Raw genomic sequence first — 25256 nt, 5'->3', positions numbered from 1 at the left:
AATCAAACACAGCTGGACTCCAATGAAGGTGCAGAACCATGTTAATTTAAGGATGATCAGAAGAAATGGACAGCACCTGAGATAAATATATGAGTGTCACAGAAAAGGGTCGGAATACTTATGGCTGTGTGATATATCAGTTTTTTGTTTTTAATAAATCTGCAAAAAATTCAACAATTCATTTTTTCTGTCAATATGGGGTGCTGTATGTACATTAATGAAGAAAAAAATGAACAAATTATTTTAGCAGATGGCTGCAATATATCAAAAGAGTAAAAAATTTAAAGGGGTCTGAAAACTTTCCGTACCCACTGTATGTTTGATTACCCAGGCAGAATTTGTAAAGACAATGTAAAGACAATTCCTGAAAGAAAACATGAAGGGCCAGGCGAAACATTTAATTTGAATTTAATGGGATTCAAATTAAACTGTCAAGCATTTCAGCAAAGCATCATGTAATTTAATCATGTCAAAAATAAATATTTCAAAATTGTCAAAACTGACTCGTAATTAATTGTTTATTTCTACTTACTGAATCCATATTGGAGCATTTAAATCAATACAGAATTCAATTGCAACCTAAAGAATCACCGAATCGAAATGCAACCTAAAGAATCGAAATCAAATTGTAAATTAAAACCTGTAAATGTATTTATTACTAGCATGTGTGGAAGCTTATGTGCATTTTGATTGGCTCTAATCTGCGATTTTGCAACATTGCGCAACTGTGATTCAAATTCTGATTCGCTGCAAAACCAGTGGCAGGGTGATAAGCCACTCATTAAAATAGTTGAGGAACCCTGCACACTCTGGAGCCAGGCCTGGAGGTGGGGCTCGAAGGCGAGCGCCTGGTGGCTGCGCCTGCACCCATGGGGCCCGGCCGGGCACACCTCGAAAGGGTAACGTGGGTCCCCCTTCCCATGGGCCCACCACCTGTGGGAGGGGCCATAGGGGTTGGGTGCTTTGTGAGCTGGGTGGTGACCGAAGGTGATCCGATCCCCGGCTACAGATGCTGGCTCTAGGGATGTGGAACGTCCCCTCTCTGGGAGGGAAGGAGCCCGAGCTGGTGTGCGAGGTCGAGAAGTTCGGACTAGATATAGTCGGGCTCACCTCCACACACAGCTTGGGCTCTGGTACCAGTCCTCTCGAGAGGGTTTGGACTCTCTTCCACTCTGGAGTTGCCCACGGTGAGAGGCGCCCAGCAGGTGTAGGTATACTTATTGCCCCCCCGGCTCAGCGCTTGTACATTGGGGTTCACCCCGGTGGACGAGAGGGTAGCCTCCCTTCACCTTCGGGTGGGGGGACGGGTCCTGACTGTTGTTTGTGCCTATGCACCAAACAGCAGTACCCACCCCTTTTGGAGTCCTTGGAGGGGGTGCTGGAGAGCGCTCCCGCAGGGACTCCATTGTTCTGCTGGGGACTTCAATGCTCATGTGGGCAATGACAGTGAGACCTGGAGGGGCGTGATTGGGAGGAACGGTCCCCCGATCAGAACCTGAGTAGTGTTCTGTTGTTGGACTTCTGTGCTCCATAACAAACACCATGTTCAAGCATAAGGGTGTCCACACGTGCACTTGGCACCAGGACACCCTAGGTCGCAGTTCGATGATCGACTTTGTGGTCATGTCGTCGGACTTGCGGCCGCATGAGTTTGCTGTCGGGCCAATTATATATTACTCGTGCACTCACTGTAGTAGTCTCGCCACGCTGCACTATTTGCATATCTGTTGTTGACCAATACTGGCCACTCATGCCAGAGTAGCATCTGCTCCATTTGTACACTGATTGAGGAGTATCTGCAATATTTGCACAATCAACATTGTCCAAGATTATCGCACTACTCGCTTGAAGTCTTGCTGTCGCTTGCACAATGGTCATTGCACCGGACTATTCCTATATTAGTCATTCAAAGTGCTAGAGGACTATGTATCTTTTTGCACAAATAAATAATGTACCGGCATTACCAGATAACTAGCAACCCTTTATTGCTCAGTGACTGTTTTTGTCAATGTCTTTATGTCTCAAAAGTGTTCTCTGTTAATTGACTGTCTGTTGTCGTACTAGAGCGGATCCAATTACCGGAGACAAATTCTTTGTGTGTTTTTTGGACATACTTGGCAAATAAAGATGATTCTGATTCTGATAGTGGGGAAAGAAGCCAGTCCAACCTGGCAAGCCCAAACGTATTGTGAGGGTCTGCTGGGAACGTCTGGCAGAATCCGCTGTCAGGAGGAGTTTCAACTCCCACCTCCACCAGAACTTCACCCACATCTCAGAGGAGGCGGGGCACATTGAGTCCGAGTGGACCATCTTCCGCGCCTCCATTGCTGAGGCTGTGGCCGTAATGTAATGTCTATCGTGGCGGCAATCCCCGAACCCTTTGGTGAACACCAGCGGTGATGGATGCCATCAAGCTGAAGAAGGAGTCTTATCAGGCCTTATTGGCCTGTGGGACTCCTGGGGCAGCTGATGGGTACCGGCTGGCCAAGCGGAATCCAGCTTTGGTAGTTGCTGAGGAAAAACTCTTAGGTGGGAGGAGTTCGGTGAGGCCACGGAGAACGATTGCCGAACAGGTTCGAGAAAATTCTGGTCCATCATCCAGCGTTTGAGGAGGGGGAAGCAGTGCACCATAAACACTGTGTATATTGGGGATGGGGCACTGCTGACCTTGACTCGGGACGTTGTGACCCGATGGGGAGAATACTTCAAAGACCTCCTCAATTCCACCGACACGCCTTTCCATGAGGAAGCAGAGTCTGGGGTCTCTGAGGCAGGCTGTCCTATCTCTGGGGTTGAGGTCACCAAGGTGGTTAAAAAGCTCCTCGGTGGCAATCCCCCGGGTGTAGATGAGATTCGCCCGGAGTTCCTAAAGTCTCTGGATGTTGTGGGGCTGTCCTGTTTGACAAGACTCTGCAACATCGCGTGGACATCGAGGACAGTGCCTCTGGATTGGCAGACTGGGGTGGTGGTCCCCCTTTTTAAAAAGGTCTATTCAAGGGTGCTGGAGAGGAGGGTCCGTTGGGAAGTCGAATCTCGGATTCAGGAGGAGCACTGTGATTTTCGTCCGGACCGTGGAACAGTAGACCAGTTCTACACCCTCGGCAGGGTCGTCGAGGGTGCGTGGGAGGTCCCCCTACCAGTCTACATGTGTTTTGTGGACTTGGACAAGGCATTCGACCGTGTACCTCGGGGAGTTCTGTGGGGGGTGCTTTGGGAGTATGGGGTGCCGAACCCCCTGTTACGGGCTGACACTCTACCAGTGTCAGAGTTTGGTCCGCATTGCCGGCAGTAAGTCGGACTCGTTTCCGGTGAGGGGTTGGATTTCGATTTTTGCAGATGATGTGGTTCTGTTGGTTTCATCAAGCCGTGATCTTCAACTCTCACTGGAGCGGTTCGCAGCAGTGTGTGAAGCGGCTGGGATGAGAATCAGCATCTCCAAATCTGAGACCATGGTCCTCAGTCGGAAAAGGGTTGAGTGCCCTCTCCGGGTCGGACATGAGATCCTGCCCCAAGTGGGGAGTTCAAATATATTGGGGTCTTGTTCACGAGTGAGGGAAGAATGGAACGGGAGATCGACAGGTGGAACGGTGCAGCGTCTGCAGTGATGCGGACTGTGTATTGGTCTGTTGTGGTGAAGAAGGAGCTAAGCCGAAAGGGGAAGCTCTGGATTTACCGGTTGATCTACATTCCTACCCTCACCTATGGTCACGAGCTGTGAGCCAGATGAGGTGGCTCGGGCATCTGATTAGGATGCCTCCCGGACGCCTCCCTGGTGAGGTGTTCCAGGCACGTCTCACCGGGAGGAAACCCTGGGGACGACCCAGGACACGCTGGAGAGACTATGTCTCTCGGCTGGCATGGGAACGCCTCGGGATCCCCTTGGAAGAGCTGGAGGAAGTGGCTGGGGAGAGTCTGGGCTTCCTTGCTAAGGCTGCTGCCCACACAACCCAACCTCATATAAGCGGAGGAAAGTGGATGGATGGATGGAAATTAAGTTTTGGGACCTGTTTTTCCATTTTGCGCTTTTGATCTCAACCTGAATATGATGATGAATGGGAAAAAATTGTTAGTTTCAAAACAAATAATGTAATCTGTCACTTTTTTATTTTTAGCTTTGTGATTGTCAATGGAAAATTGAAAGAACAACTGATTCGCTGATTGTCCTGCCCCTGAGACTTTAGTTCAAAAATGTGTGACATGAAAAGATGAATTTCTTCAAGTATCCTTAAAGTGGCATAGAACAGCAGCAGTGAAACAGGTCAGATTAGCAGCCTAAACTGGCAGTTTCCTGGCACGAATGCCTTGCAAAGTTTACACACCAATAATCAGTACGATTTTGAGCCTAATTATTGGCGGTCTCTAAAAAGACAATCATGACCAATGTTGTGGTGTGGCGTGTGTTACAAGTCATTTTACATCCCGATTTGCTCAGAAAATGGTTAAGACAGACATATTTGTAAAACCTTTCGTATTAATGACTACAAATCGAATCAAATGAAGGAGCAACTGGTTGTGTTGAGTGTTTGTACTGTGTCCAAAATCATTGACCACAATGAATATGACAGGAAGAAGAATTTGCCACGACAATAGTTACAGGATAAGGTAACGGTGAGCCTAGATTCTTCGTATTTCAATGACGACTTCACTTTCTTTTTGTTTGTACTTTCTTAAATGTCAGCTCTACTCTACCTCTGATGCAACCACATAGGCTGCAAAGGCAGTGGGAAAGTGGCTCGTGTTTCACAGATGATAGGTGAGTGCAATTGACCATAAAGGTGACATTATACTATAATTGTAGACAATAGAGCGGAGGGAAAACAACAGTTTTCATTTAGCTCAAATGGAGCTCTTCAGTCAAGTTTTGACTACATCACCATAGTTAATGCAATTAATATGATGCTATGGGCAGACACATATGATTGGATAAATGATACCACACGATAACAAAAGCAAAACCAAGACATTTAGGACCAATCACAATTCTACCTCTTAGCCCTTCCCTCTTCATCTTAGCCCTTGGTTTTGCGCATGCACGAGAACATAGGGGTATCCCATTTCCTAGGGGAATGGGTAAGACGAAGGGGTGTATAGCCCTTCAAACCAAGTTTAATCATGGACCTCGCTTGAAAGCGAGAGGTATGGGAATCCGCCTCCGCTGACAGGCGAAGAGCTTGCTTACAAGACATCGGGACGGACAAGGAAGTACATAAATGTAAGTGAGCGTAATTACTGACATTCATACTAATGAGAGTCGTGTTTATAATCAACGTAACTATAAGCTATGTTTTGAATTGTTGGTTAAACTGCTCGTTATGATTAGCTTGTGTATCGCTAGTCTATCGTCACACTACAATGACAAATTCACAGCAAACACACTTCACTACAATGTACTGAATGTTATGAACGATTATAAAGAATTATTAGACAGCAAAGTCACATTTAGAAGCTACGTAGCTAGTTTAGCGTTGCTAATACTGTCGCTTCCAAGTATACTGTGACGTTCGCTTTCCCTATAGTTAAGGTGTAGCCTCATATGTAATGCAGTATTTCATCAGCATCAAGTTGTTACCTGTGACCCCGTGAATATCCTCGTCTGACATTGTGTTTACTAAACACACATAGTCAACATAATAAACGCAGACATGCAAACACCAAAGGCATGAAAAAGGTGACCAAAAAAAAAAAAACATTGAAAACATTGAACATGAGTAGCATCCTCCTCTTTAAGCACTCTCATTCTGGAAAAGAATTGACTTCAATCGTCTGTTTCACTTCATTTTTCACTATTAGCATCTTCAAAGGCTAATCCCAAATGCATCATCCAGGAAAATAGTAGAACAGTACAATATTTTTCTGTATTTATTGTCCATTTCTGAATTTGAAGTTAGTTCATTCTGTGTTGCGACATAATCCCTAACATCGCTCCGTTGCTTAATACAATTAACATTAACATCCGTAAACCAATTAGATAATTGTAGGCGCGATTCCTAATTAATACAAAATGTACTAGCGGATCAGCTCTTGTCGCCAATGTTACGTGACCGCAACCAGGGTCACGACCCGCAGCACCTCAACACAAAAATACAAAAGAGCAGTGCAACAAATATGACACGGGCTGATCTGATGAGCAAAAATGTTGCTTAAACGTAAGAGTACCAATAGAGGATGTCCGCTCCGGAGATGGGTAGAGCAGCCAAACATTGTACTCAACTAAGAGTACTGTTACTTGACAATAATGTGACTCAAGTAAAAGTAAAAAGTAGTCCTCCAAGACATTACTTGAGTAAGAGTAAAAAGTACACTGGAATAATTACTGAGTAAATAGTAACATCAGATTTGTTTAACCACAGCAGGGACATCATTAAAAAAATTACAATAAAATGTTAATGTGCAAATTCTGATGTTACTGTGTGTGTGTGTGTCCACAGTCAAAACTACAACAAAACATCTGCAATTTACTTCATTGTGTTTTCTAAAGTTATAAGTGCAATACATGAAAGCTGTTGTTTTTGTTCTTCTAAATGTAAATAAGAGTAGCTCGCCGTTGCCTTCATGGTAACGACGACCGTGCCAAAATGGTGGCCACGTAGGCACGACAATCAGTATCTAGTGTTAATACCTATGCCAGGGAAGGCCAATAGAAGACGTTCTGTGAGGTCATGTAACTTTCTTGTGTCGTTTTATTGGTGAACTAGACTTAAACGTCACTGAATAAGCAATAATTGATGACTAAAAGTAGTGAGCGACGTTTAGATCGCTGTAAACGAGTAAAAGTACCGTTACTTCTTAAAAGGAGAAGCAGTGTAAGTGTTTTTTCTGGTCTCGTCAACTACTGTGACTTACCAAAAGCAGGTCCCGAGCGCACACAAGCGGAACCACAGTCCAATGCGCTGGCATATTATTCCTCCGCAAAGTAATATTCACAATTACATCTGTGTGTGGATTGTGGATGTGTGGAATGGATCTAGCTGCCAGCGTTCACGGAGTACGAAACAGCCTATGATGACAGCGACGCCCCACCACACTCCCCACTTAAACTTCAATTTATAGAGGAATATGAACAAAAACGACATAAGACTGAAGCAAAAAAATGTGTTTTTTTACAGCATTCCAGTTAAAATGTAGACAATGTATTTAAATGTGTAGTTTATATTCTTAACATTATATTATTTCTATTTAAGTATATATGATCATACAGTGGAGCAAAAAAAGTATTTAGTCAGCCGCCAATTGTGCAAGTTCTCCCACTTAAAAAGATGAGAGAGGCCTGTAATTTTCATCATAGGTAACCTCACCTATGCCAGACAAAATGAGGGGGGGAAAATCCAGAAAATCACATTGTCTGATTTTTAAATAATTTATTAGCAAATTATGGTGGAAAATAAGTATGTGGTCACCAACCAACAAGCAAGACTTCTGGCTCTAACAGACCTGTAACTTCTTCTTTAAGAGGCTCCTCTGCCCTCCACTTGTTACCTGTATTAATGGAACTCGTTTGAACTCATTATCAGTATAAAAGACACCTGTGTCCACAACCTCAAACAGTCACACTCCAAACTCCACTATGGCCAAGACCAAAGAGCTGTCAAAGGACCCCAAAAACAAAATTGTAGACCTGCACAAGGCTAGGAAAACTGAATCTGCAATAGGTAAACAGCTTGGTGTGAAGAAATCAACTGTGGGGGAAATTATTAGAAAATGGAAGACATACAAGACCACTGATAATCTCCCTCGATCTGGAGCTTGACGCAAGATCTCACCCCATGGGGTCAAACTGATCACAAGAACGGTGAGCAGATATCCCAGAACCAAACGGGGGGGGGGGGGGGGGGGGGGGGGGGGGGGGGGGGGCTAGTGAATGACCCACAGAGAGCTGGGACCAAAGTAAAAAAGGCTTCCATTAGTAAGACACTACGCCGCCAGGGACTCAAATCCTGCAGTGCCAGACGTGTCCCCTGCTTAAGCCAGTACATGTCCAGGCCCGTCTGAAGTTTGCGAGAGAGGATTTGGATGATCCAGAAGAGGATTTGGAGAATGTCATATGGTCAGATGAAACCAAAATAGAACTTTTTGGTAAAAACTTAACTTTTCGTTTTTGGAGGAGAAAGAATGCTGAGTTGCATCCAAAGAACACCACACCTACTGTCAAGCATGGTGGTGGAAACATGCTTTGGGGCTGTTTTTCCGCAAAGGGACCAGGACGACTGATCTGTGTTCAAACATCTGTTGCTAGCCATTTAGTTGTTAGCATGTTTGAGTTATGCTCGGAATTAGCTAAAAATTTAACAAATTGTAACGTTACGGTTGTGACATAATCATTGGGGTAGTGACAACATGTAGTGTTCCACATATTTAAGGCAATGTTTGATCATTATTATTACATTATACTCTTTAAACATATTAAAAAATAATAATATTATTATATTTGATTTGTAAAGCACATTTCATTCTTAAGAATCTCAGTGCTAAATAATGTATATGATATGATAAAACATGAAGATAATGTTGATTTATATTTGTCATTATACAGCTAAGCTGGGAGAAAGCAAGCAGCGATGCCAAAAGAACATAAAAAGAGTGGCGCAGAGAGGGTGTGAGAATACAGAAAAAGATTGAGGAGAAAGGAGAAAAAGACCCAGAGAGGCACGTAGAATATTTAAAGAAGGAAAGAGGACGAAACAAGAAATGAAAGGAAGAAGGAAAGGTCAAATCTATCAGTGATTTATCTGACAGGGAGCAAATGAAGGTCAGAAGATCATGGCGAAAAAGACAGCAACATCACGGGGTATTGGTGAAAAGTCAAGAGAGATTGTGCACGGCTTCCATGCCACCTCCCAAATCCTCTGCCACGCCTTCTGCCATGTCTTCTCCCACGCCTCCTCACCTTCCCCAAACTTCTAGTGAGACTATTACTCCACGCGAATCTAGTGAGACTAATAAGAGACGTTCTGTAATGCGTGCCCACAGAAAAATAAAGACCCTTGCGCTGAAGATTAAAGAACTTGAACGGAAGAAAGAAAAATATAGAAAACTGTGCCACAGATTGTGCATGAGGCCAGAAAAGTTAAAATGTTCCCCAAGAACAAAACCTCAGAAGGAAGTAGGAACATGTCCAGATCAGCCCAGATCAGCCCCAGAGTGTTCACCGCAATAATTGAAAAAATACATTATTAGCCCAAGGGTGTTCAGCACGTGTTCAGTATGTGGACAGTTAGGTTATCATTTCAGTATGTGAATAACTAGATTATTAATATTATTTTTTGTTTTTCTCTTTCTGGAGCTCTGCTTTATGGTTTTGTTCTTTAATGCACTTTCAAGCACAAAACATGTTCTGCTGTGTGTATATTTGTTTTAGATGCTTTAATGTCATGTTGCAGTAGATGCGCTGCTATGTTGAAGTAATGTAAAATAAATGGATCTTCAATAGTAAATGACCTCATTTTATTGACTATAAACATTTGTGTTTGTAAAATTCACATTGTAAGGCAAGTTATGAGTTAATATTAAGCAATAAGGTTGAGGGGATATAATACAACCTTGCAAACAAAATATTGTGGTCACGACCAAAATAGTGCAGACACTACCGTAACAGTGCGGTCACTACTGTAACACTGAGTGTTTTGTAAAATAAAATAAGAATTGAGTCATTAAATAACATTTTATGATACCTATTGGTTAATTGTACATTCAATGTAATAACTAATTAACTCTGAGCTCTCTATGATCAGTGTAATTCATTTTACAAAAAAGATTACATTTAAATTTTGATGAGTCTTAGAAAATAAACTTTTAAATTTGTTTAAAAAATAATTTTAATTGATTTAGTTGTCATTCTGAACCGTATTGTGTCGTAATAACTATGGGGCTAATTTACACAATAACTAATGCACATTATGTTACTCTGCCCATGACTTGCTTCACAGGGCAAAGAGCTGCCATTTTCAAGCAAAGACAAGAGTCCAGCCGCCGGTCTACTGGGGAAGCGCTGTGTGTCAAAGCATAAAGGTAAGCAGAGCTGCAGTGTGAGCATTAGCGAACAGGGTTATCACCCACAGTTTTTGATAAGCAGCATAATTCTCAACATGGGGGTGGGAGGGCATTGGGTATTTGCATTTATATTCCTACGATCCAATTGGATCGATCTGTCCTTGGCTATTTAGCCTTCCTGACAAAAATATATCGATTTAAATAGTTTTAAAAGGTAATCAATCGATTGTATCGATACTAGGAAATAATACATTGGATTTAGGCAGGGCAGGCTTTATATGGCTGTGCAAGTGTGTTTTTTTAGCGCTTTTACTGATAAAGATGTAAAGGTTACTCAATTAAGATTTCCTGTCTGTGACCTCGCAGGGGATCATTGAGTATCAAACAGTATCAAATATGACGCTAGCAGCAAGCCACTGAGCAGAGCGCTAAACTTAATGAGTGGAATCCGCAAAGGTTGAATCAAGGCAACTGGACTGTTCTTGTTTGTTGAAGACATTGGAGAACGTTCTGTGAAGCTTATATCAGAAGTATGGACGCATTTTGGTTTGGCAGGAATAAAAAACGATCGGGGAGAAAAGATGAGGGGCATGCAATATCTGTTTGCTGACCGCCGCTGTCGACAATTCGTGGAATATAGTATGAAAAGCCGCAGTCACCCGGAACCAAGAAGCAAGTGAGATCAAAAAGACCAATTTTGTGAGACATTTCAACCAGGTTTTCTTCATGATAGTACAATTTAGAGCAAGAAGGTCGCACTTAATGACCACGGTACAAAATTCCATCACGGACATACTGTTGTTATTTCAGCAAAACACTCAAATCAACACTTCACTAAGCGACAAAGACCAAAGTAGTGAAGAAAAAAATAAACATCAAGCAGGAATACTGTAGAACTTTTTACACCAAGTACCAACTCAAAAAATACTTAGCACTCCAAGTGCCATAATCGTGACCAACATTGAAATACAGTAGCATAGTAGGCAAAGGTGTTCATAAAAAATGAGGTTTTATTGCTAAAAAGTATTTAACGTCTACAGTATTTGATTTATTATTGTATGCCACTGTAAAATTATGCAGTTTGAACATTAACACTGTACTTAAATAAAAAAATACTCAAGTACTGATTCAATTAAACTGTACTGCACATAAAAGTTACATAAACATTGTACCTAAAGAAATGTCTCTAAAACAGTTATAAAAAATTAAACGCAATTGTATTGTGCTTAAAAGTTAAATACAACTATACTTTCAAAATGAGTTTGAACCTTTAATTCAGTGATTCTTACTAAAGTCAGCCCACGTACCATTACAGGTATTTATATCACACTTTGAGAACCACAGCTATAGAGTGTTTCACTCATGACAGATGGTACCTTGAACATCACGAGCGTCTCAGAGCTACATAACCACTACGTCACACATCGTGTTTAGTGAGAAGGCAGTAATAAATATCATTGAAACATTTGAGCATTCAGTCTTTTGTGTTCAATTATTTTTTCAAGATTTTTATCATTTATATGTTGGAAAACAACATCAGAAGTATCAGGTAAACCTACTGTTAGTCCAACCTAAAGAGATGTTAGGTGCACTTTATTCAAATAAAATGTGAATGTATTTGCCATTATTACTATTCATCATTAGGGTTGGTTATTGTTTGTTTTCTTTTTCCATACTTAATTTTACCTGACACCTTTACAAGAAACAACAATAATTTAGGAACTTTCACCTGCACTGTCCAGTATCTGGGAATTTATTTCACAGGCACACTGGTTGAATTTTTGGCTAAAATGTTACTGAAATAATTTCCAAACACTGAATCGTTTCGGATCGTATCGTTCCAGATGAACCAATATCGTCCCTGAATCGAATCGGGCAACCACAAATCGTAACGCTGCTATATCAATATTTACACCCCTGATAACTCCAGTCAATATTTGTATGAAAAACACTTCTAGACCATAAATATGCAACAATCAAATTGGCATACAGCAGTAACTGAGCGGGCCTTTTTGTGCCACATGACCCTGCGCAAACTACTTATTTGGATGCCATTTTATAACCTTGAAAAGTCCTTCTCGGTACAGTCGTAACCCAGGACCTTTTTGTAGTTTAAAAAAAAAAAAAAAAAGAATGAAACATTTGTGAATGGTCACATACTAAAGTAGGGGTAGGCGAGATTTGCACATGTTGGCTTAACAATTAGCATACAAGTTTAGTGAGTCTTTTAAATAAGAGTAAATAAAACTATATATTTGAGTTACAGCAGGCACCTTCCCAGTGCCGACCGAGTGTCTCTCCTTTTTTGTTTTCGTAGGAGGGTGGATTCTACCAATCGAGGTAAACCCTATGCAGGGGAAACACTGTCTCTCCCATCTCGCCTACTACCTCTTCACTTTCCTCTACTTCACTCGGTACGGTTCCCCCCTCCTGTTTCACAATTCACATCAGCTATGGTCTCCAAGACCAGCAACAGTCATTTTCTTCCTTCTCATAACTACACTTACACATTATGTGTACAGTGACGTGGCTTGTTAACCGACAGGGACAAACGATCAAGTGTAAATTAAAGGATGATGTGCATGTTTTCTTGTAAATAATATACAGGGAGTCCTCGGTTTGCGAGGGTCTGACATAGGACATTTAAAAGTTAGGAACAGCGCACAATTTATTACTTTGCGCAGTGGTATAAGAATACCTGATCACACAACACAAGAAGGCAAGCTTGGTTACCGCTGCTGTGTGTTTTTCATTTGATTGTTTTATATTTATGACCTAAAAGTCCTTTAATACAAATATTTACTGTAATGACGACTTATTTACTGCATTAGCATAAATAGTGACTGACGACTACACGTTCCCACATACAAATTCAGGTTGTGTCGCAGGTTGACGTAATATAAGTCCACCATAAATTGAGAACCCGATGTGAGCTAATGATTGGTCAACATAAAATGCTGTGCTTAACAAACAATACCCTGAACAAGAAAATATTCAAGTCAATATTTCAGTGTACAGTGGACCTAAAGGGTCCAAAAGGGCACAAGGCTCAACCGTGGACTGGTGGAACATACCAAAGGGGGCTGTGCGTGTATGTTTTTTTTTTTTATGTTAATTACTAATAAATTAAAAAAAAAAAAAAAAAGGAAATCCTTGTTGCAGGTTTTTGCATTCAAGTCTCCATCCATTGTCCAAGAGAAACCCTACATGAGTGTTTTATGTATGCAGGATAGGGCATTGTGTCACCTGCCATGTTGCAGTGACAATGAACCAAGGAAATATGATTCTTCAAAAAACATCAATCTCAGGTTGAAATAACCTTTCTAACTGTCTTCTCACTTGCTGCAAGGCCTACATTAATGAAATTCTTTAAAACATCAAATATCAGGCTATGCTCAACACAATATATCTGGCTGTAAAAAAATTTCAACTTGAGCCATCTATTGTAATTTCTTAGAGCGGTCACAATATTCAAATAAGGCTCCAATTCCAACAAAGCAGTAATTTGCATGTATTGGAGTTTGAATATTCACTTGTCACGTGTGAAAACTAGACTAATAACTAAAACTAGGGGGAAATCATAATCAATGGATAATTAGGATGAAACCATTTTAAGTACCAAATGGGGTCGTATTGTTGCTCACTGGTGTCTAACAGAATGGTTTATGCAGATAGACGGAATAAGAGACAGCCCTAATTTACTATTAAAATATGAAAACTTAAATCTTTAGCTTTTATACCTGTACACTATATAAGCCAATATAAAAACACTGCCACACCATGTGTATTCCAACGCTAAAATAACTGTTTTTTCCATAACATGTTTAAAGCACACACTCAGAAAAGACACACAAAAAAAACAATAATGATTCTAATATACTATCAGTATATAATCCTGAGTGACGAAATCAATATGTATAAAATAAACAAATACGACGTGCTGCTAGAAAAGTGTGTGTAGATTATAAGAATGTCCACAAACTAACGTCTATGTTTGACAACCAATAATTTCCCGCTTTGAGCACAATGCATTACCAACAGTGTTCTTAGACAATAGTCTTTACACCGAAGAAATGCATCATCAGCCAGGCCACACATACAGAGTCTCCCAAGCACCACTATTGAGCACTGCCTGACAAATCAAGACGTATGGAACCAACTGAGACATCTTCCTTTGGAAACAACCCATACTCCTACCTAAGCTGGTTAGGGATTCTCTTATCTCTTTGTAACTCTCTCCACCCCATCCTCCAGTGCTTTGGGGGAGCTGGGAGAGCTGCTGAGGGAAGGGGAAACGAGTGTTATTCATCAGGCATGTAACACCATAGGCACAGTAGTTCTTAAAAGAACAAACAAGGCGGGTAAACACATTTGATGAGAATGGAGTGGAAATTTTTGGCTATTTAATGCAATGGTATATGTTGCTACTGCCTCCATCAATAAATATTCATAATAGTACAAACTATTTTATAATGTGAACAAGTATACTGTAAGCATCGAAGCAGATACTAATTCATAAAACAGGAGTCCACACAAGTTCAATAGGTGCTGTTTAAGATTTGTTTTCTGTTCCAGCTCTGGAATGTCATCATGGATAGACTGCATTATAATTCCATCCCAAATATTTGGTTGTAATCATCTGCCTTGATGTAAAAGAAAATAAGATACTACTTTACAGTATTCCAATTTTATTTGTTTATTTTGGCACTGAACTAGAAGGACTAATGCACAATTTCTTAAATTAGATACCACTTTACAGTATTCCAACTTTATTCATTGATGTTGGTACTGAACTAGAAGGACTAATACACAATTTTTTAAATGTATATTAAATATAGTTTGCATTTAAAAATAAAGTTTAGGCTTCCTAAAGTGCCTGAAATGGCAAAAATACCAAAATAAATATTAAAAAAAAAAAAAAGAGTTAGTGCGAGCATTAGAGTTGCTACATCGTTTCTTGATAAAAAGCATCGCTATCTGTTTTTTAAAATGTATTATTATTATATACAATTGCCGTAATTTCTCGTGTATAATCAACACCCATGCATAATACGCAGCCCCATAGTTGACCTCAAAATTCTGGAAAACTCTTCTACCTATGTATAATGCATTTTTACAATGCATGATATTGCTTCGACCCATATGATTAAAACATGAAGTATTATCTGTAATTTGCAACTTTTTTTCAAAGATTTATTCTGTAGTTAAGCACTTTAACTACTACAAAAAAGGACAAACTCCGACTGCAACGGACAATCAAAACTGCTGAAAGGATTGTCGGTACCCCCCTACCCACCATTGAGGACTTGCACGCTGCCAGAACTAAGACAAGGGCGTGCAAAATCCTCTCGGACCCTCCGCACCCAGGTCACCAGCTCTCCCAGCTCCTTCCCTCAGGTAGGCGCTACCGATCAATGCAAACTAGAACTAGTAGACACTCCAACAGCTTCTTCCCTCTTGCGATCAACTTCTTAAACACCTAACATATAATTCCATTACAACAAGCTGGCAATTTTTTTGACTTGAGTTCGTTGTCACATTTCTGTGAGGCCAATTATGTATTACTCGTGCACTCACTGTAGTTGTCTCGCCATGCTGCACTATTTGCATATACTGGCCACTCATGCCAGAGTAGCATCTGCTCCATTGCACACTTTGAGGAGTATCTGTAACATTTGCACAACCAACATTGTCCCAGATTATCGCACTACTCGTCACTTTAAACCGCATACACTCCTTGAAGTCTCAGCGCCCCTTGCACAATGGTCATTGCACCGGTTTATTGCAATATTAGTCATTCGAACTGCTCTAAGTGCTAGAGGACTCTGCATCTTTTTGCACAATTGTTTTTTGTCAATGTCTCTGTCTCCAAAGTGTTGTGTAAATTGACTGTCTGTTGTACTAGAGCGGCTCCAACTTCCGGAGACAAATTCCTTGTGTGTACACGAGAAATTACGGTACATTGTCCAGTAATATTAGATGTAGCCAAAGCAATGAAAACACATTTTTTGAAGCCATGTTTATGAGTATAACAACGTGACATAAATTACTCACAAATATTGGTTCATCATGTCTACTTCAAAATATCAAAACATTAAATGTACAACATACAGTGATGGCTGTGAAACAATGATTCTGTTTCTGATAATAAAATTGTAAGCAGGGTCGGGCCATATGACCTAAAATCCATTTAACGGTATAAATTGAATCCCTTCACGGTAATGGTATATATTGCGATATAAACTTCGAAAATTTATAACGGAAGTATTTTTGAATGGGTTGTATCGAGCTTAAAGCAAAGCTAAATATATACAGTTCCCTCCAAAGGTATTGGAACAGCAAGGTCAATTCCTTTGTTTTTATTGTATAGTGAAGACATTTGGGTTTCAGATCAAACGATGAATATAAGACAAAAGTTCACAATTCCAGCTTTTATTTCATGGTATTTACGTCGAGCGACGTTAGACAACTCAAGACAGAGCACCTTTTGTTCAACCCCATCCACTTTTCAACTGAGCAAAATTATTGGAACGTGACTGATGGCTGTTTCTAGTTGCTCAGGTGTTGCCTTTTAGATTGATTGCTTAAACATTTAGATAGTGCTTGTTTTTGGCTTTAGGCACACACACATACATACACACACAACAAATACAAAGCTATGTAATTTCTAAAACGTATTGTGCTGATCTCAAAACTCAAATTTAAACAGAATTAACATTGCTATTAGCAATATTATGGTAGTATAGTATAGTACTTAATATAATATATCAACGTATTTTAGACCTTAGGATCCTCCTGGTTGACATCTGAGGTAACGTACAAGGATCTTTTTCAGACGTGTGCTTGCTGTGCAGCTGTTTTCTCACTATAAAAATGATAAATTACAGTACCTGCTATTTTTGCTGTTTATAGGTAATTACTAGGGATGTCCCGATCCAACTTTTTCACTTCCGATCCGATGCGATATTGCAGCCTTAAGTTTTGGTCGGTGCCGATATCAGGTCCGATACAAGTTCAGCAATAATCATACATAATTTACTTATTTTGCAGTATGGAATGTTAGAAAAGGCATGATCAAGTGATAGCCTAGTCAAACAGAGAACAATAATCAGCAACAGTAGGTATGAGAAAAACTGGCCCATTTATTATGAATCAATGGGTTACATAAAATAATTGCTGTGCATGTCTTGACCTCTGAGGGGCAGTGTGGTACACACAATGAGATACACACTTGCAGTAACAAAGAAAGTAGACGTCACGATTGAATATTGTTATAATAACTTGTTTTTCACAGAGTTTGGAGAATATATGCCAGAGAGTATCGTTATAGTGCATGTTTGTATGTGTTTGTACAGCGCTTATGTACCAATATTCATTATTTTGAGAGAGATATAAGTGCCACTGCCAACACCATCCCAGCCTTGCTCATTTTCATGACTGACTACTCCATGGTAACGCGGTCATGGCCAGATTGCGGTGAAAAGCCTACTGTGCCACTGAACCACTGAATCTGGTGTTTATCTTAGCAGTTAGCACTGCTCGTCCTCGTCGTGATATTGTTGCTTATTTACTGCAATGGATGTTAAGAATGTTGAGTAAGCAACCGCGGCTCGTAGTTAGCTGGTGCTGCACATGATGCATATGTATTTTTATACTGGGGAAGATATGATGACACCATCAAGAAGCGTTATCGCAATTGGTTGGTAGAGTCCAAATATATACCTTTGGCCAAATCTATATCTTCTACTGAGTGTACCGTACATATCGCGCACCCCTACTAGTAACAATTGTTTGCGGTGTGTTTTATGAAAACTCCTCCTTTTTGCTCCTCTGGATTTCATCAAACAATGCCGATATTAAAAAATAATTCAGCTACAAACAACAAAATATTTACGGCTCAACTATTAACCCCCTTCTTTGTAATTATTATACTGAACTTCCTTGTGCTACTGGGGCAGAGCAGTTTTGAACCCAGTCTTGATTTTTACTTTTAAACAAAAGTAAGCCAAGCAAAGATGAAGAAAGTAAGAGCATCGATTATACAGGGGTCCTTTGGTTTACAACAGTCCCGACATATGAAGTTTTGAGGATACGGAGAGCGCACAATGAACTACTTTGCGCAGCAGCATAACACGCCACACGGCTCAAGAACGCCCACTTAGTTACAACCATATTTATTGTTTTGCATTTGATTGTTTTATATTTATATCGCTTAAGAGTTTGTCACACAAATATTTACTGTAATTATGACTTTACTACTGTGGTAATTATAGGTTCAGCGTAATCTATGCACAATTTTTGGTTACGTCGCCGCCGTAACAACTGAACTCTGTCCTAAACGAAGTACTCCCTGTATTTTCATTTGTGGAGGAGGCACCATGCCGCCGAATGAAACTTGTCAATTAAGGTGCAGATATTTGCACATGGAGCATGCAGAGGACACAAACACAATTAACCCCAACCCACCATATTTACAATATATCAAAAGCTAATCCGGAGAGCGAACACTAATCTGTTTATCCAACAGCACTTCAGTTTTGCTTAACTTTTGACATGGTGCCTTTGTGTAACCTGGCTGTTGATTGAAAATTGCTTCACTCAACCGAGCTGCCTAGTAATGGTCAGAGGAACTAAGCTTGAGTCGGTGTTAAATCTGAATGGCACGCTCACAGACACATTCTCACAATTTCACACTTGGTAATTGTGGTAGAAGAAAATAAAAGGCACCATTTAGACGATGTCAGCACACAGGAATGCTCCCTCTAGTGTTTATCTTTAATTGTTGAGTTTAAACACTAGGTAGGTGGAGGAGCTCTTGCCATCAATCTACAACACACAGTTGTAATAAGAAGCCTTACTAGTTCAGATTTAATGTTGAACCAGCCCACATAACAGTGTGTATCAACGTATTAAAAAAAAAATAGTAATAATCATTTCTCCAGAAAGACTTAACAAATCAGTACATTAAAAGGTTCATAGGGATTGGGTTAGAAAGCGCAAAAGTAAAGAGAGCTTGTTTTCTGCCCAGATACATGTTTGAAAGTGGGGTGATTGTTGCCCACTTGAACATGAAATACCCAAAGGCATACCTCATACTGTGTCAATGGCTGATGGAGTTACATTTGATGCATAACCCATAACGAATATGAAATCAATGTTATTCTTTTATACAGTATAAAACCTAATAGCCATTCCTAATCTGTAGACAGCGAGTCCAAGCCATAAACATCAGCTATAACAGCTACCCATAATACTATTGGTACACATTGACCTCATGACATGGATGAATTTGCTTGAATAATTCTACTCATGTCATCCAACTAAATATTTGGTATGTCTTGAGTAATCTTTTGAAGCATGCAGTCATTTTGGATGGAAATTATACAGACATGAATCGGCGCTTAATCCTTAAAAACAGGAAGTCCATGGTATAAATATCGACTATTTTTTATATAAATCTACAATACCAGGGGTGTCAAACGCATTGTTGTCGCAGCCCACCTTGTAGTGATGGTTTCTCTCAGAGGACCATTATGACTGTGAAGCCATATAAATGTTGCTCATCTTATTACAGACACAACACATTGATGGATAAATAGTTTTGAAATCAGAGGTCAAGGATAATAGTTTGTTCAATATTGTTCAAGTTTTAGCATTAGCTATAACGTTACTAATGAAAACACGCAATTCTATTACAAAACTCCTGTAACCATGGCAACCAATGCTGACATTTTCAATGTTCTATATTTTTTTTAAAGTACATTATGGCTTCATATATTATGTATTCATTTGAATAGCGTAGGATCATTTTCATTTTGAAAGAAAATTCCCTTTAAAAATAAATCTGATTTTGACAAACATTTGTTAATTTACGTGAATTAGGGACTTTAACTGAGCATCTTCATACGAAATAAACTCAAAATCTAATTTAGCAAGGCCAATTACATTAGTGTGTGAATTTTTGTTGCGATATGTTGAGAAACAATGAAGTTATAGTATTTTACTTTAATTTGAGGGCATTTTTGACCAGACTTTCTGAAGGCAGTATCAGACAAGAGTTCCCCAATAAGGCAGTTTTTTTCCCCACGCAAAAAGGCAGAAACCATCATCCGATTTTCGAAATTCTTGGTGCTTTGTACTCCGGTTAAAAGTGGCCATTTCAACCAGACTTTGCAATATGACAGATTGTCATTCATTGCAAATCTTGTCACATTGAGAATGTTAGCATTAACCAACTAATAACAATGGCAGTGATGCTGTGTTGAAAGTAGGCTTTACACGATCAGGATTTTTGGGGCCGATCAGCGAGTTTAAAAAAAATGATAACCGATCACATGATGGAGGAATGTGTCTATTTAAATGACCTGTTCATTTACTGTATATACTTGTGTACTTAATTGCAAAAAAAAAAAATCTATTTACAATAAATAATGTATCTTTGTTCCTTTATTTATGGCAGTGAGGCATAGTGACAGACAGAACAAAGAAATGATCTTCTATTACAACCCCAATTCCATTGAAGTTGCGACGTTGTGCTAAACATAAATAAAAACAGAATACAATGATTTGCAAATCATGTTCAACCTATATTTAATTGAATACACCACAAAGACAAGATGTTTAATGTTCAAACTGATCCAGTTTGTTTTTAGCAAATAATCATTAACTTTGAATTTTATGGCTGCAACACATTCCAAAAAAGCTGGGACAGGTAGCAAGAAAGAAAGAGAAAGTTGAGGAATGCTCATCCAACACCTGTTTGGAACATCCCACAGGTGAACAGGCTAATTGGGAACAGGTGGGTGCCATGATTGGGTATTAAAGGAGCGAGAAAATAGTCGAACAGTTTAAGGACAATGTTACTCAACGTACAATTGCAAGGAATTTAGGGATTTCACCATCTATGGTCCATAACATCATCAAAAGATTTACAGAATCTGGAGAAATCACTGCATGTAATCGGCAAGGCCGAAAACCAACATTGAATGCCAGTGACCTTCGATCCCTCAGGCGGCACTGCATCAAAAACCAACATCAATGTGTAAAGGATATCACCACATGGGCTCAGAAAACCAATGTTAGTAAATACAGTTAGGCGCTCCATCCGTAAGTGCAACTTGAAATTCTGCTATGCAAAGCAAAAGCCATTTATCAACAACAAACAGAAACACCGCCGGCTTCTCTGGGCCGGAGCTCATCTAAGATGGACTGATGCAAAGTGGAAAGGTGTTCTGTGGTCCGACGAGTCCACATTTCAAATTGTTTTTGGAAATTGTGGACGTCGTGTCCTCCGGGACAAAGAGGAAAAGAACCATCCGGGGGGCAGTTACGGACGCAAAGTTCAAAAGCCAGCATTTGTGATGGTATGGGGCTGTGTTAGTCCCAATGACATGGGTAACTTACACATCTGTGAAGGCACCATTAATCCTGAAAGGTACATACAAGTTTGGAGAAACATATGCTGCCATCCAAGCGACATCTTTTTCATGGACGCCCCTGCTTATTTCAGCAAGACAATGCCAAACCACATTCTGCACGTGTTACAACAGCGTGGCTTCGCAGTAAAAGAGTGCAGGTACTAGACTGGCCTGCCTGCAGTCCAGTCCTGTCTCCCATTGAAAATGTGTGGCGCATTATGAAGCGTAAAATACGATAACGGAGACCCCGGACTGTTGAACAGCTGAAGCTGTACATCAAGCAAAAATGGATAATAATTCCACCTACAAAGCTTCAACAATTAGTGTCCTCAGTTCCCAAGCGTTTATTGAATGTTGTTAAAAGAAAAGGTAAACATGACCCTGTCCCAGCTTTTTTGGAACGTGTTGCAGCCATAAAATTCCAAGTTAATGATTATTTGCTAAACACAATAAAGTTTATCATTTTGAACATTAAATATCTTGTCTTTGTAGTGTATTCAATTAGGTCCAACATGACATGACAAATCATTGTATTCTGTTTTTATTTATTTTTAACACAACGTCCCAACTTCATTGGAATTGGGGTTGTAGATGGCAGGAAGTAAATACAGTAATTAATGTATCCACTTTTTGTGACATTTTTATTTGTTGGTGTGCCGTGAGATTTTTCAATTGTAAAATATGTTCCTTGGCTCCATAATGGTTGGAAATCACTGCTCTTGTCAGATCGTGTATTCTAATCAGTCAGGTCAAACCAACATTACATGACAGAAATAATGGGTGCTAACTTACTGTAATTAAATTACTTTACTTTTAATTAAATTACTTCACCCACACTGAAACCTTAGAGCATGAATCGACATAACGGCGGCATGTTTACGTCCAACCATTTGCGCTACCGCTAGCTTGCTAGGCTACATAACATTTTATTGCCTGCTTCTGAGCCGTATCGTATTAAAAGTACATGAACATACCTCAAGCAAGCCTTAAACGAACGTCCTCTCCTCTCCTGAGCACCGGTGACCACCAACACACGTTTCCCCCCCATTTTGTCCTGATAATACAGTCGCTCCACTCTTGTTGTCGTCGCCACGGTAACGAGTGTATCCGGTCGCATTTGAGTTGACAAGATAAAGCCCAATGATCGTAAAAAAACGAGATGCGGTGGTATCGAAAAACAAGATTTTATCACAGTAGCCTGACAGTGCAATCGTCCATCCATCCATTGTCTGAGCCGCTTCTCCTCACTAGGGTCGCGGGCGTGCTGGAGCCTATCCCAGCTATTATCGGGCAGGAGGCAGGGTACATCCTGAACTTGTTGCCAGCCAATCGCAGGGCACATACAAACAAACAACCATTCGCACTCACATTCACACCTACGGGCAATATAGAGTTTTCAATTAACCTACCATGCATGTTTTTGGGATGTGGGAGGAAACCAGAGTGCCCGGAGAAAACCCACACAGGCACGGGGAGAACATGCAAACTCCACACAGGCAGGGCCGGGTATTGAACCCCGCACAGTGCAATTGCGAAAGAGCAAATTTGTCTTGTAGTCTGATGCGGGCATTACGTGTTGCCTGTCTCCGACGCGTTGTCTGTCCCACACCGCCAACGTTTTTTTTTTTAAATAACTTCATTGGCCGTCAGATATTTACAGTACCACGTCAAAAGACACGCGACAAGGCTAAAAATAAACTAGCTTTTGGATTCAAATATACTGTGTGTAATGTCTTTTGCAGAGCCGATCAATGACGTCATTGATCGGCTATGCAAAAGACATTACACACAGTATATTTGAATTATGACATTAAAGCCGATCAGCATAAAATGCTAAATATCGGCCGATACCGATCAGCCCGATCAAATCGGTGTAAAGTCTAGTTGCAAGCAATTTGAATGAACTGCTTGAAGTAAGAACACTGCCTCTCATTTGGTGTTAGCTATCTGGCTAAATAAATACTGCAAGTTCAGGTAAGGCACATCACATTTAAACGAGAGAAAACAAAAACTCTGCGATTGGCTGGCTATCAGTCCAGGGTGGACCCTGGCTCTCGCCCAAAGTCAGCTGGGATAGGCTGCAGCACGACCGCGACCCACCCACCCACCCATCCATCCATCCATTTTCTGTACCGCTTATCCTCACTAGGGTCACGGGCCTGCTGGAGCCCATCCCAGCTATTTTCAGGCGAGAGGCGGGGTACACCCTGAACTGGTCGCCAGCCAATTGCAGGACCACGACCCTAATGAGGAAAAGCGGTATGGAAAATGGAAGGATGGATGGATGGAAAACAATTAATGTCGACCTTACTGTAGCCCATAAACAAGTGGAAATAGCACAAAGTAACAGTCCACCTAGCGCTCATTAAGCACTCTGACAAAAAGCAATATGCTCACTGAAATCAGCTTTTTTGACTAGTTTTCCTCCCAGAATGACGAGTTTCACACAAAATAAGATCGGAAGCATGTCGTTAAAGTGAGACGAGGAACACATCTGTTGTTTACCATATGTCAGAGGAGCTTGCTTGCGTTAAACACATTAACATGACAACGCCCTATTCATTTTCAATGGGAGTTTGTCGTTTTTTTGGGAGTTGCATCGCCATGGTAACACAGATTTTTTTATTTTATTTTTTAAATACTGACGTTCTGATCAGAGCACAGCCAAGGCGCATCTTTTGGTACCGCGTTTGTGGGGTACGTCAACCGCTGTGGGTTGCATTTTGTCTTGGGGGGGGGGGGGGGGGGGAACTGCCAAATTATAAAGATAATATAAGTATGACTAGTATCAGTATGGGCTGCTTAGCACCGCTATGCACTGCCACTATTTGATGAGCGGCAGTTAGTAGCAATGCTTGCGCCGCAGCAGACTTAGAATTAGAACCTTGCATTAACACCATTTTCAATCTTTATTCCAAATACTACACCTAATGTAGTACTACATACTTACTTTGATGGCCTTGATGCCTGACTTGGTGATTTGGGTCATCTTGGCCTTCGAGATGGGTGGCTTGTACTCATTCAGCGAGTACAACTGCAAAAATCACAGGGGACATAGAAAAAGAAATAAGTTTCATTCATGTCAATGTATTCCCTACTCGTCTTCAAATCTTATTGACATGAAATAGGTATTTGTGTATCGCCCGCTGGCAGGCTGTCGGAAGTAGTCACTCAATACCCAATTTTACTTAATTGCACGTTGAGCGCCGATGGAACCCATTTTCCATGTTTCACTGTGTTCCTTCACCTTACCACACTATACACCATTACTGATGACGTAGACCACGTCCTAGTTTTAATCACGACTTCGAGATTTCTGGAAAGAACCAAGTATATGTGTTATATATACCCAGACAACATTTTTCAAATCTAATCAAATTTGATAAACCCACTCAAAAACTTCTGGGTGAGTAAGGCCATTTTTCAACTCTAGAAACGCAACTGTATTTTAACCACGTACAGCGTGTTTGTTAATTTTTCCTCTTTTTTTTCTATGCAAGCTTGATTGTGAAATTAAACCACACATACCTGACCAACAGCTGCAAACTCTGTTTTATAATGACTTAAAGTTAATCAGTTTGGTGGCTTTCTTTTAGCGGTTCTATAGCATTATACAGTAAAGATACAAATATTAGACTTAACTCCGATCTGATCGGCTTGATCGGTATTGGCCGATAATTAGCATTTTATTCTGATCGGCCTTCATGTCATAATTCGCCGATCTGATCAATTACGTCATCGATCGGCTCCGCAAACGACATTTACTCTGCGCCGCCGTCGCGTATGAATCCAAATGCTAGTTTATTTTTAGCCTTGTCACGTCTTGTGGCGTAGTACTGTAACTATCTGACG

The 25256-nt window shown here is 40.4% G+C and overlaps 1 protein-coding gene across 4 annotated transcripts in view; it reads right to left on the bottom strand.

The window, feature by feature from the left end:
- The window catches only part of scaf8 (SR-related CTD-associated factor 8), a 59108-nt gene that overhangs the window by 31656 nt on the left and 2196 nt on the right, over positions 1–25256 (bottom strand). For 3 of the 4 annotated variants that reach the window (XM_061794286.1, XM_061794285.1, XM_061794287.1), the window contains exon 2: positions 24355–24438. In XM_061794286.1, coding sequence (XP_061650270.1) covers positions 24355–24438 — 84 coding nt within the window. Of the gene's footprint in view, positions 1–14184; positions 14267–24354; positions 24439–25256 lie in introns of those variants that run through there. The other variant, XM_061794288.1, reaches the window with a different exon arrangement.

This window comes from Phyllopteryx taeniolatus, chromosome 13 (genome assembly GCF_024500385.1).
Source record: "Phyllopteryx taeniolatus isolate TA_2022b chromosome 13, UOR_Ptae_1.2, whole genome shotgun sequence".
NCBI lineage: Eukaryota > Metazoa > Chordata > Actinopteri > Syngnathiformes > Syngnathidae > Phyllopteryx > Phyllopteryx taeniolatus.
Note: the sequence above shows the minus strand (reverse complement) of the source record. Positions and strands in the feature narration are given on the sequence as shown.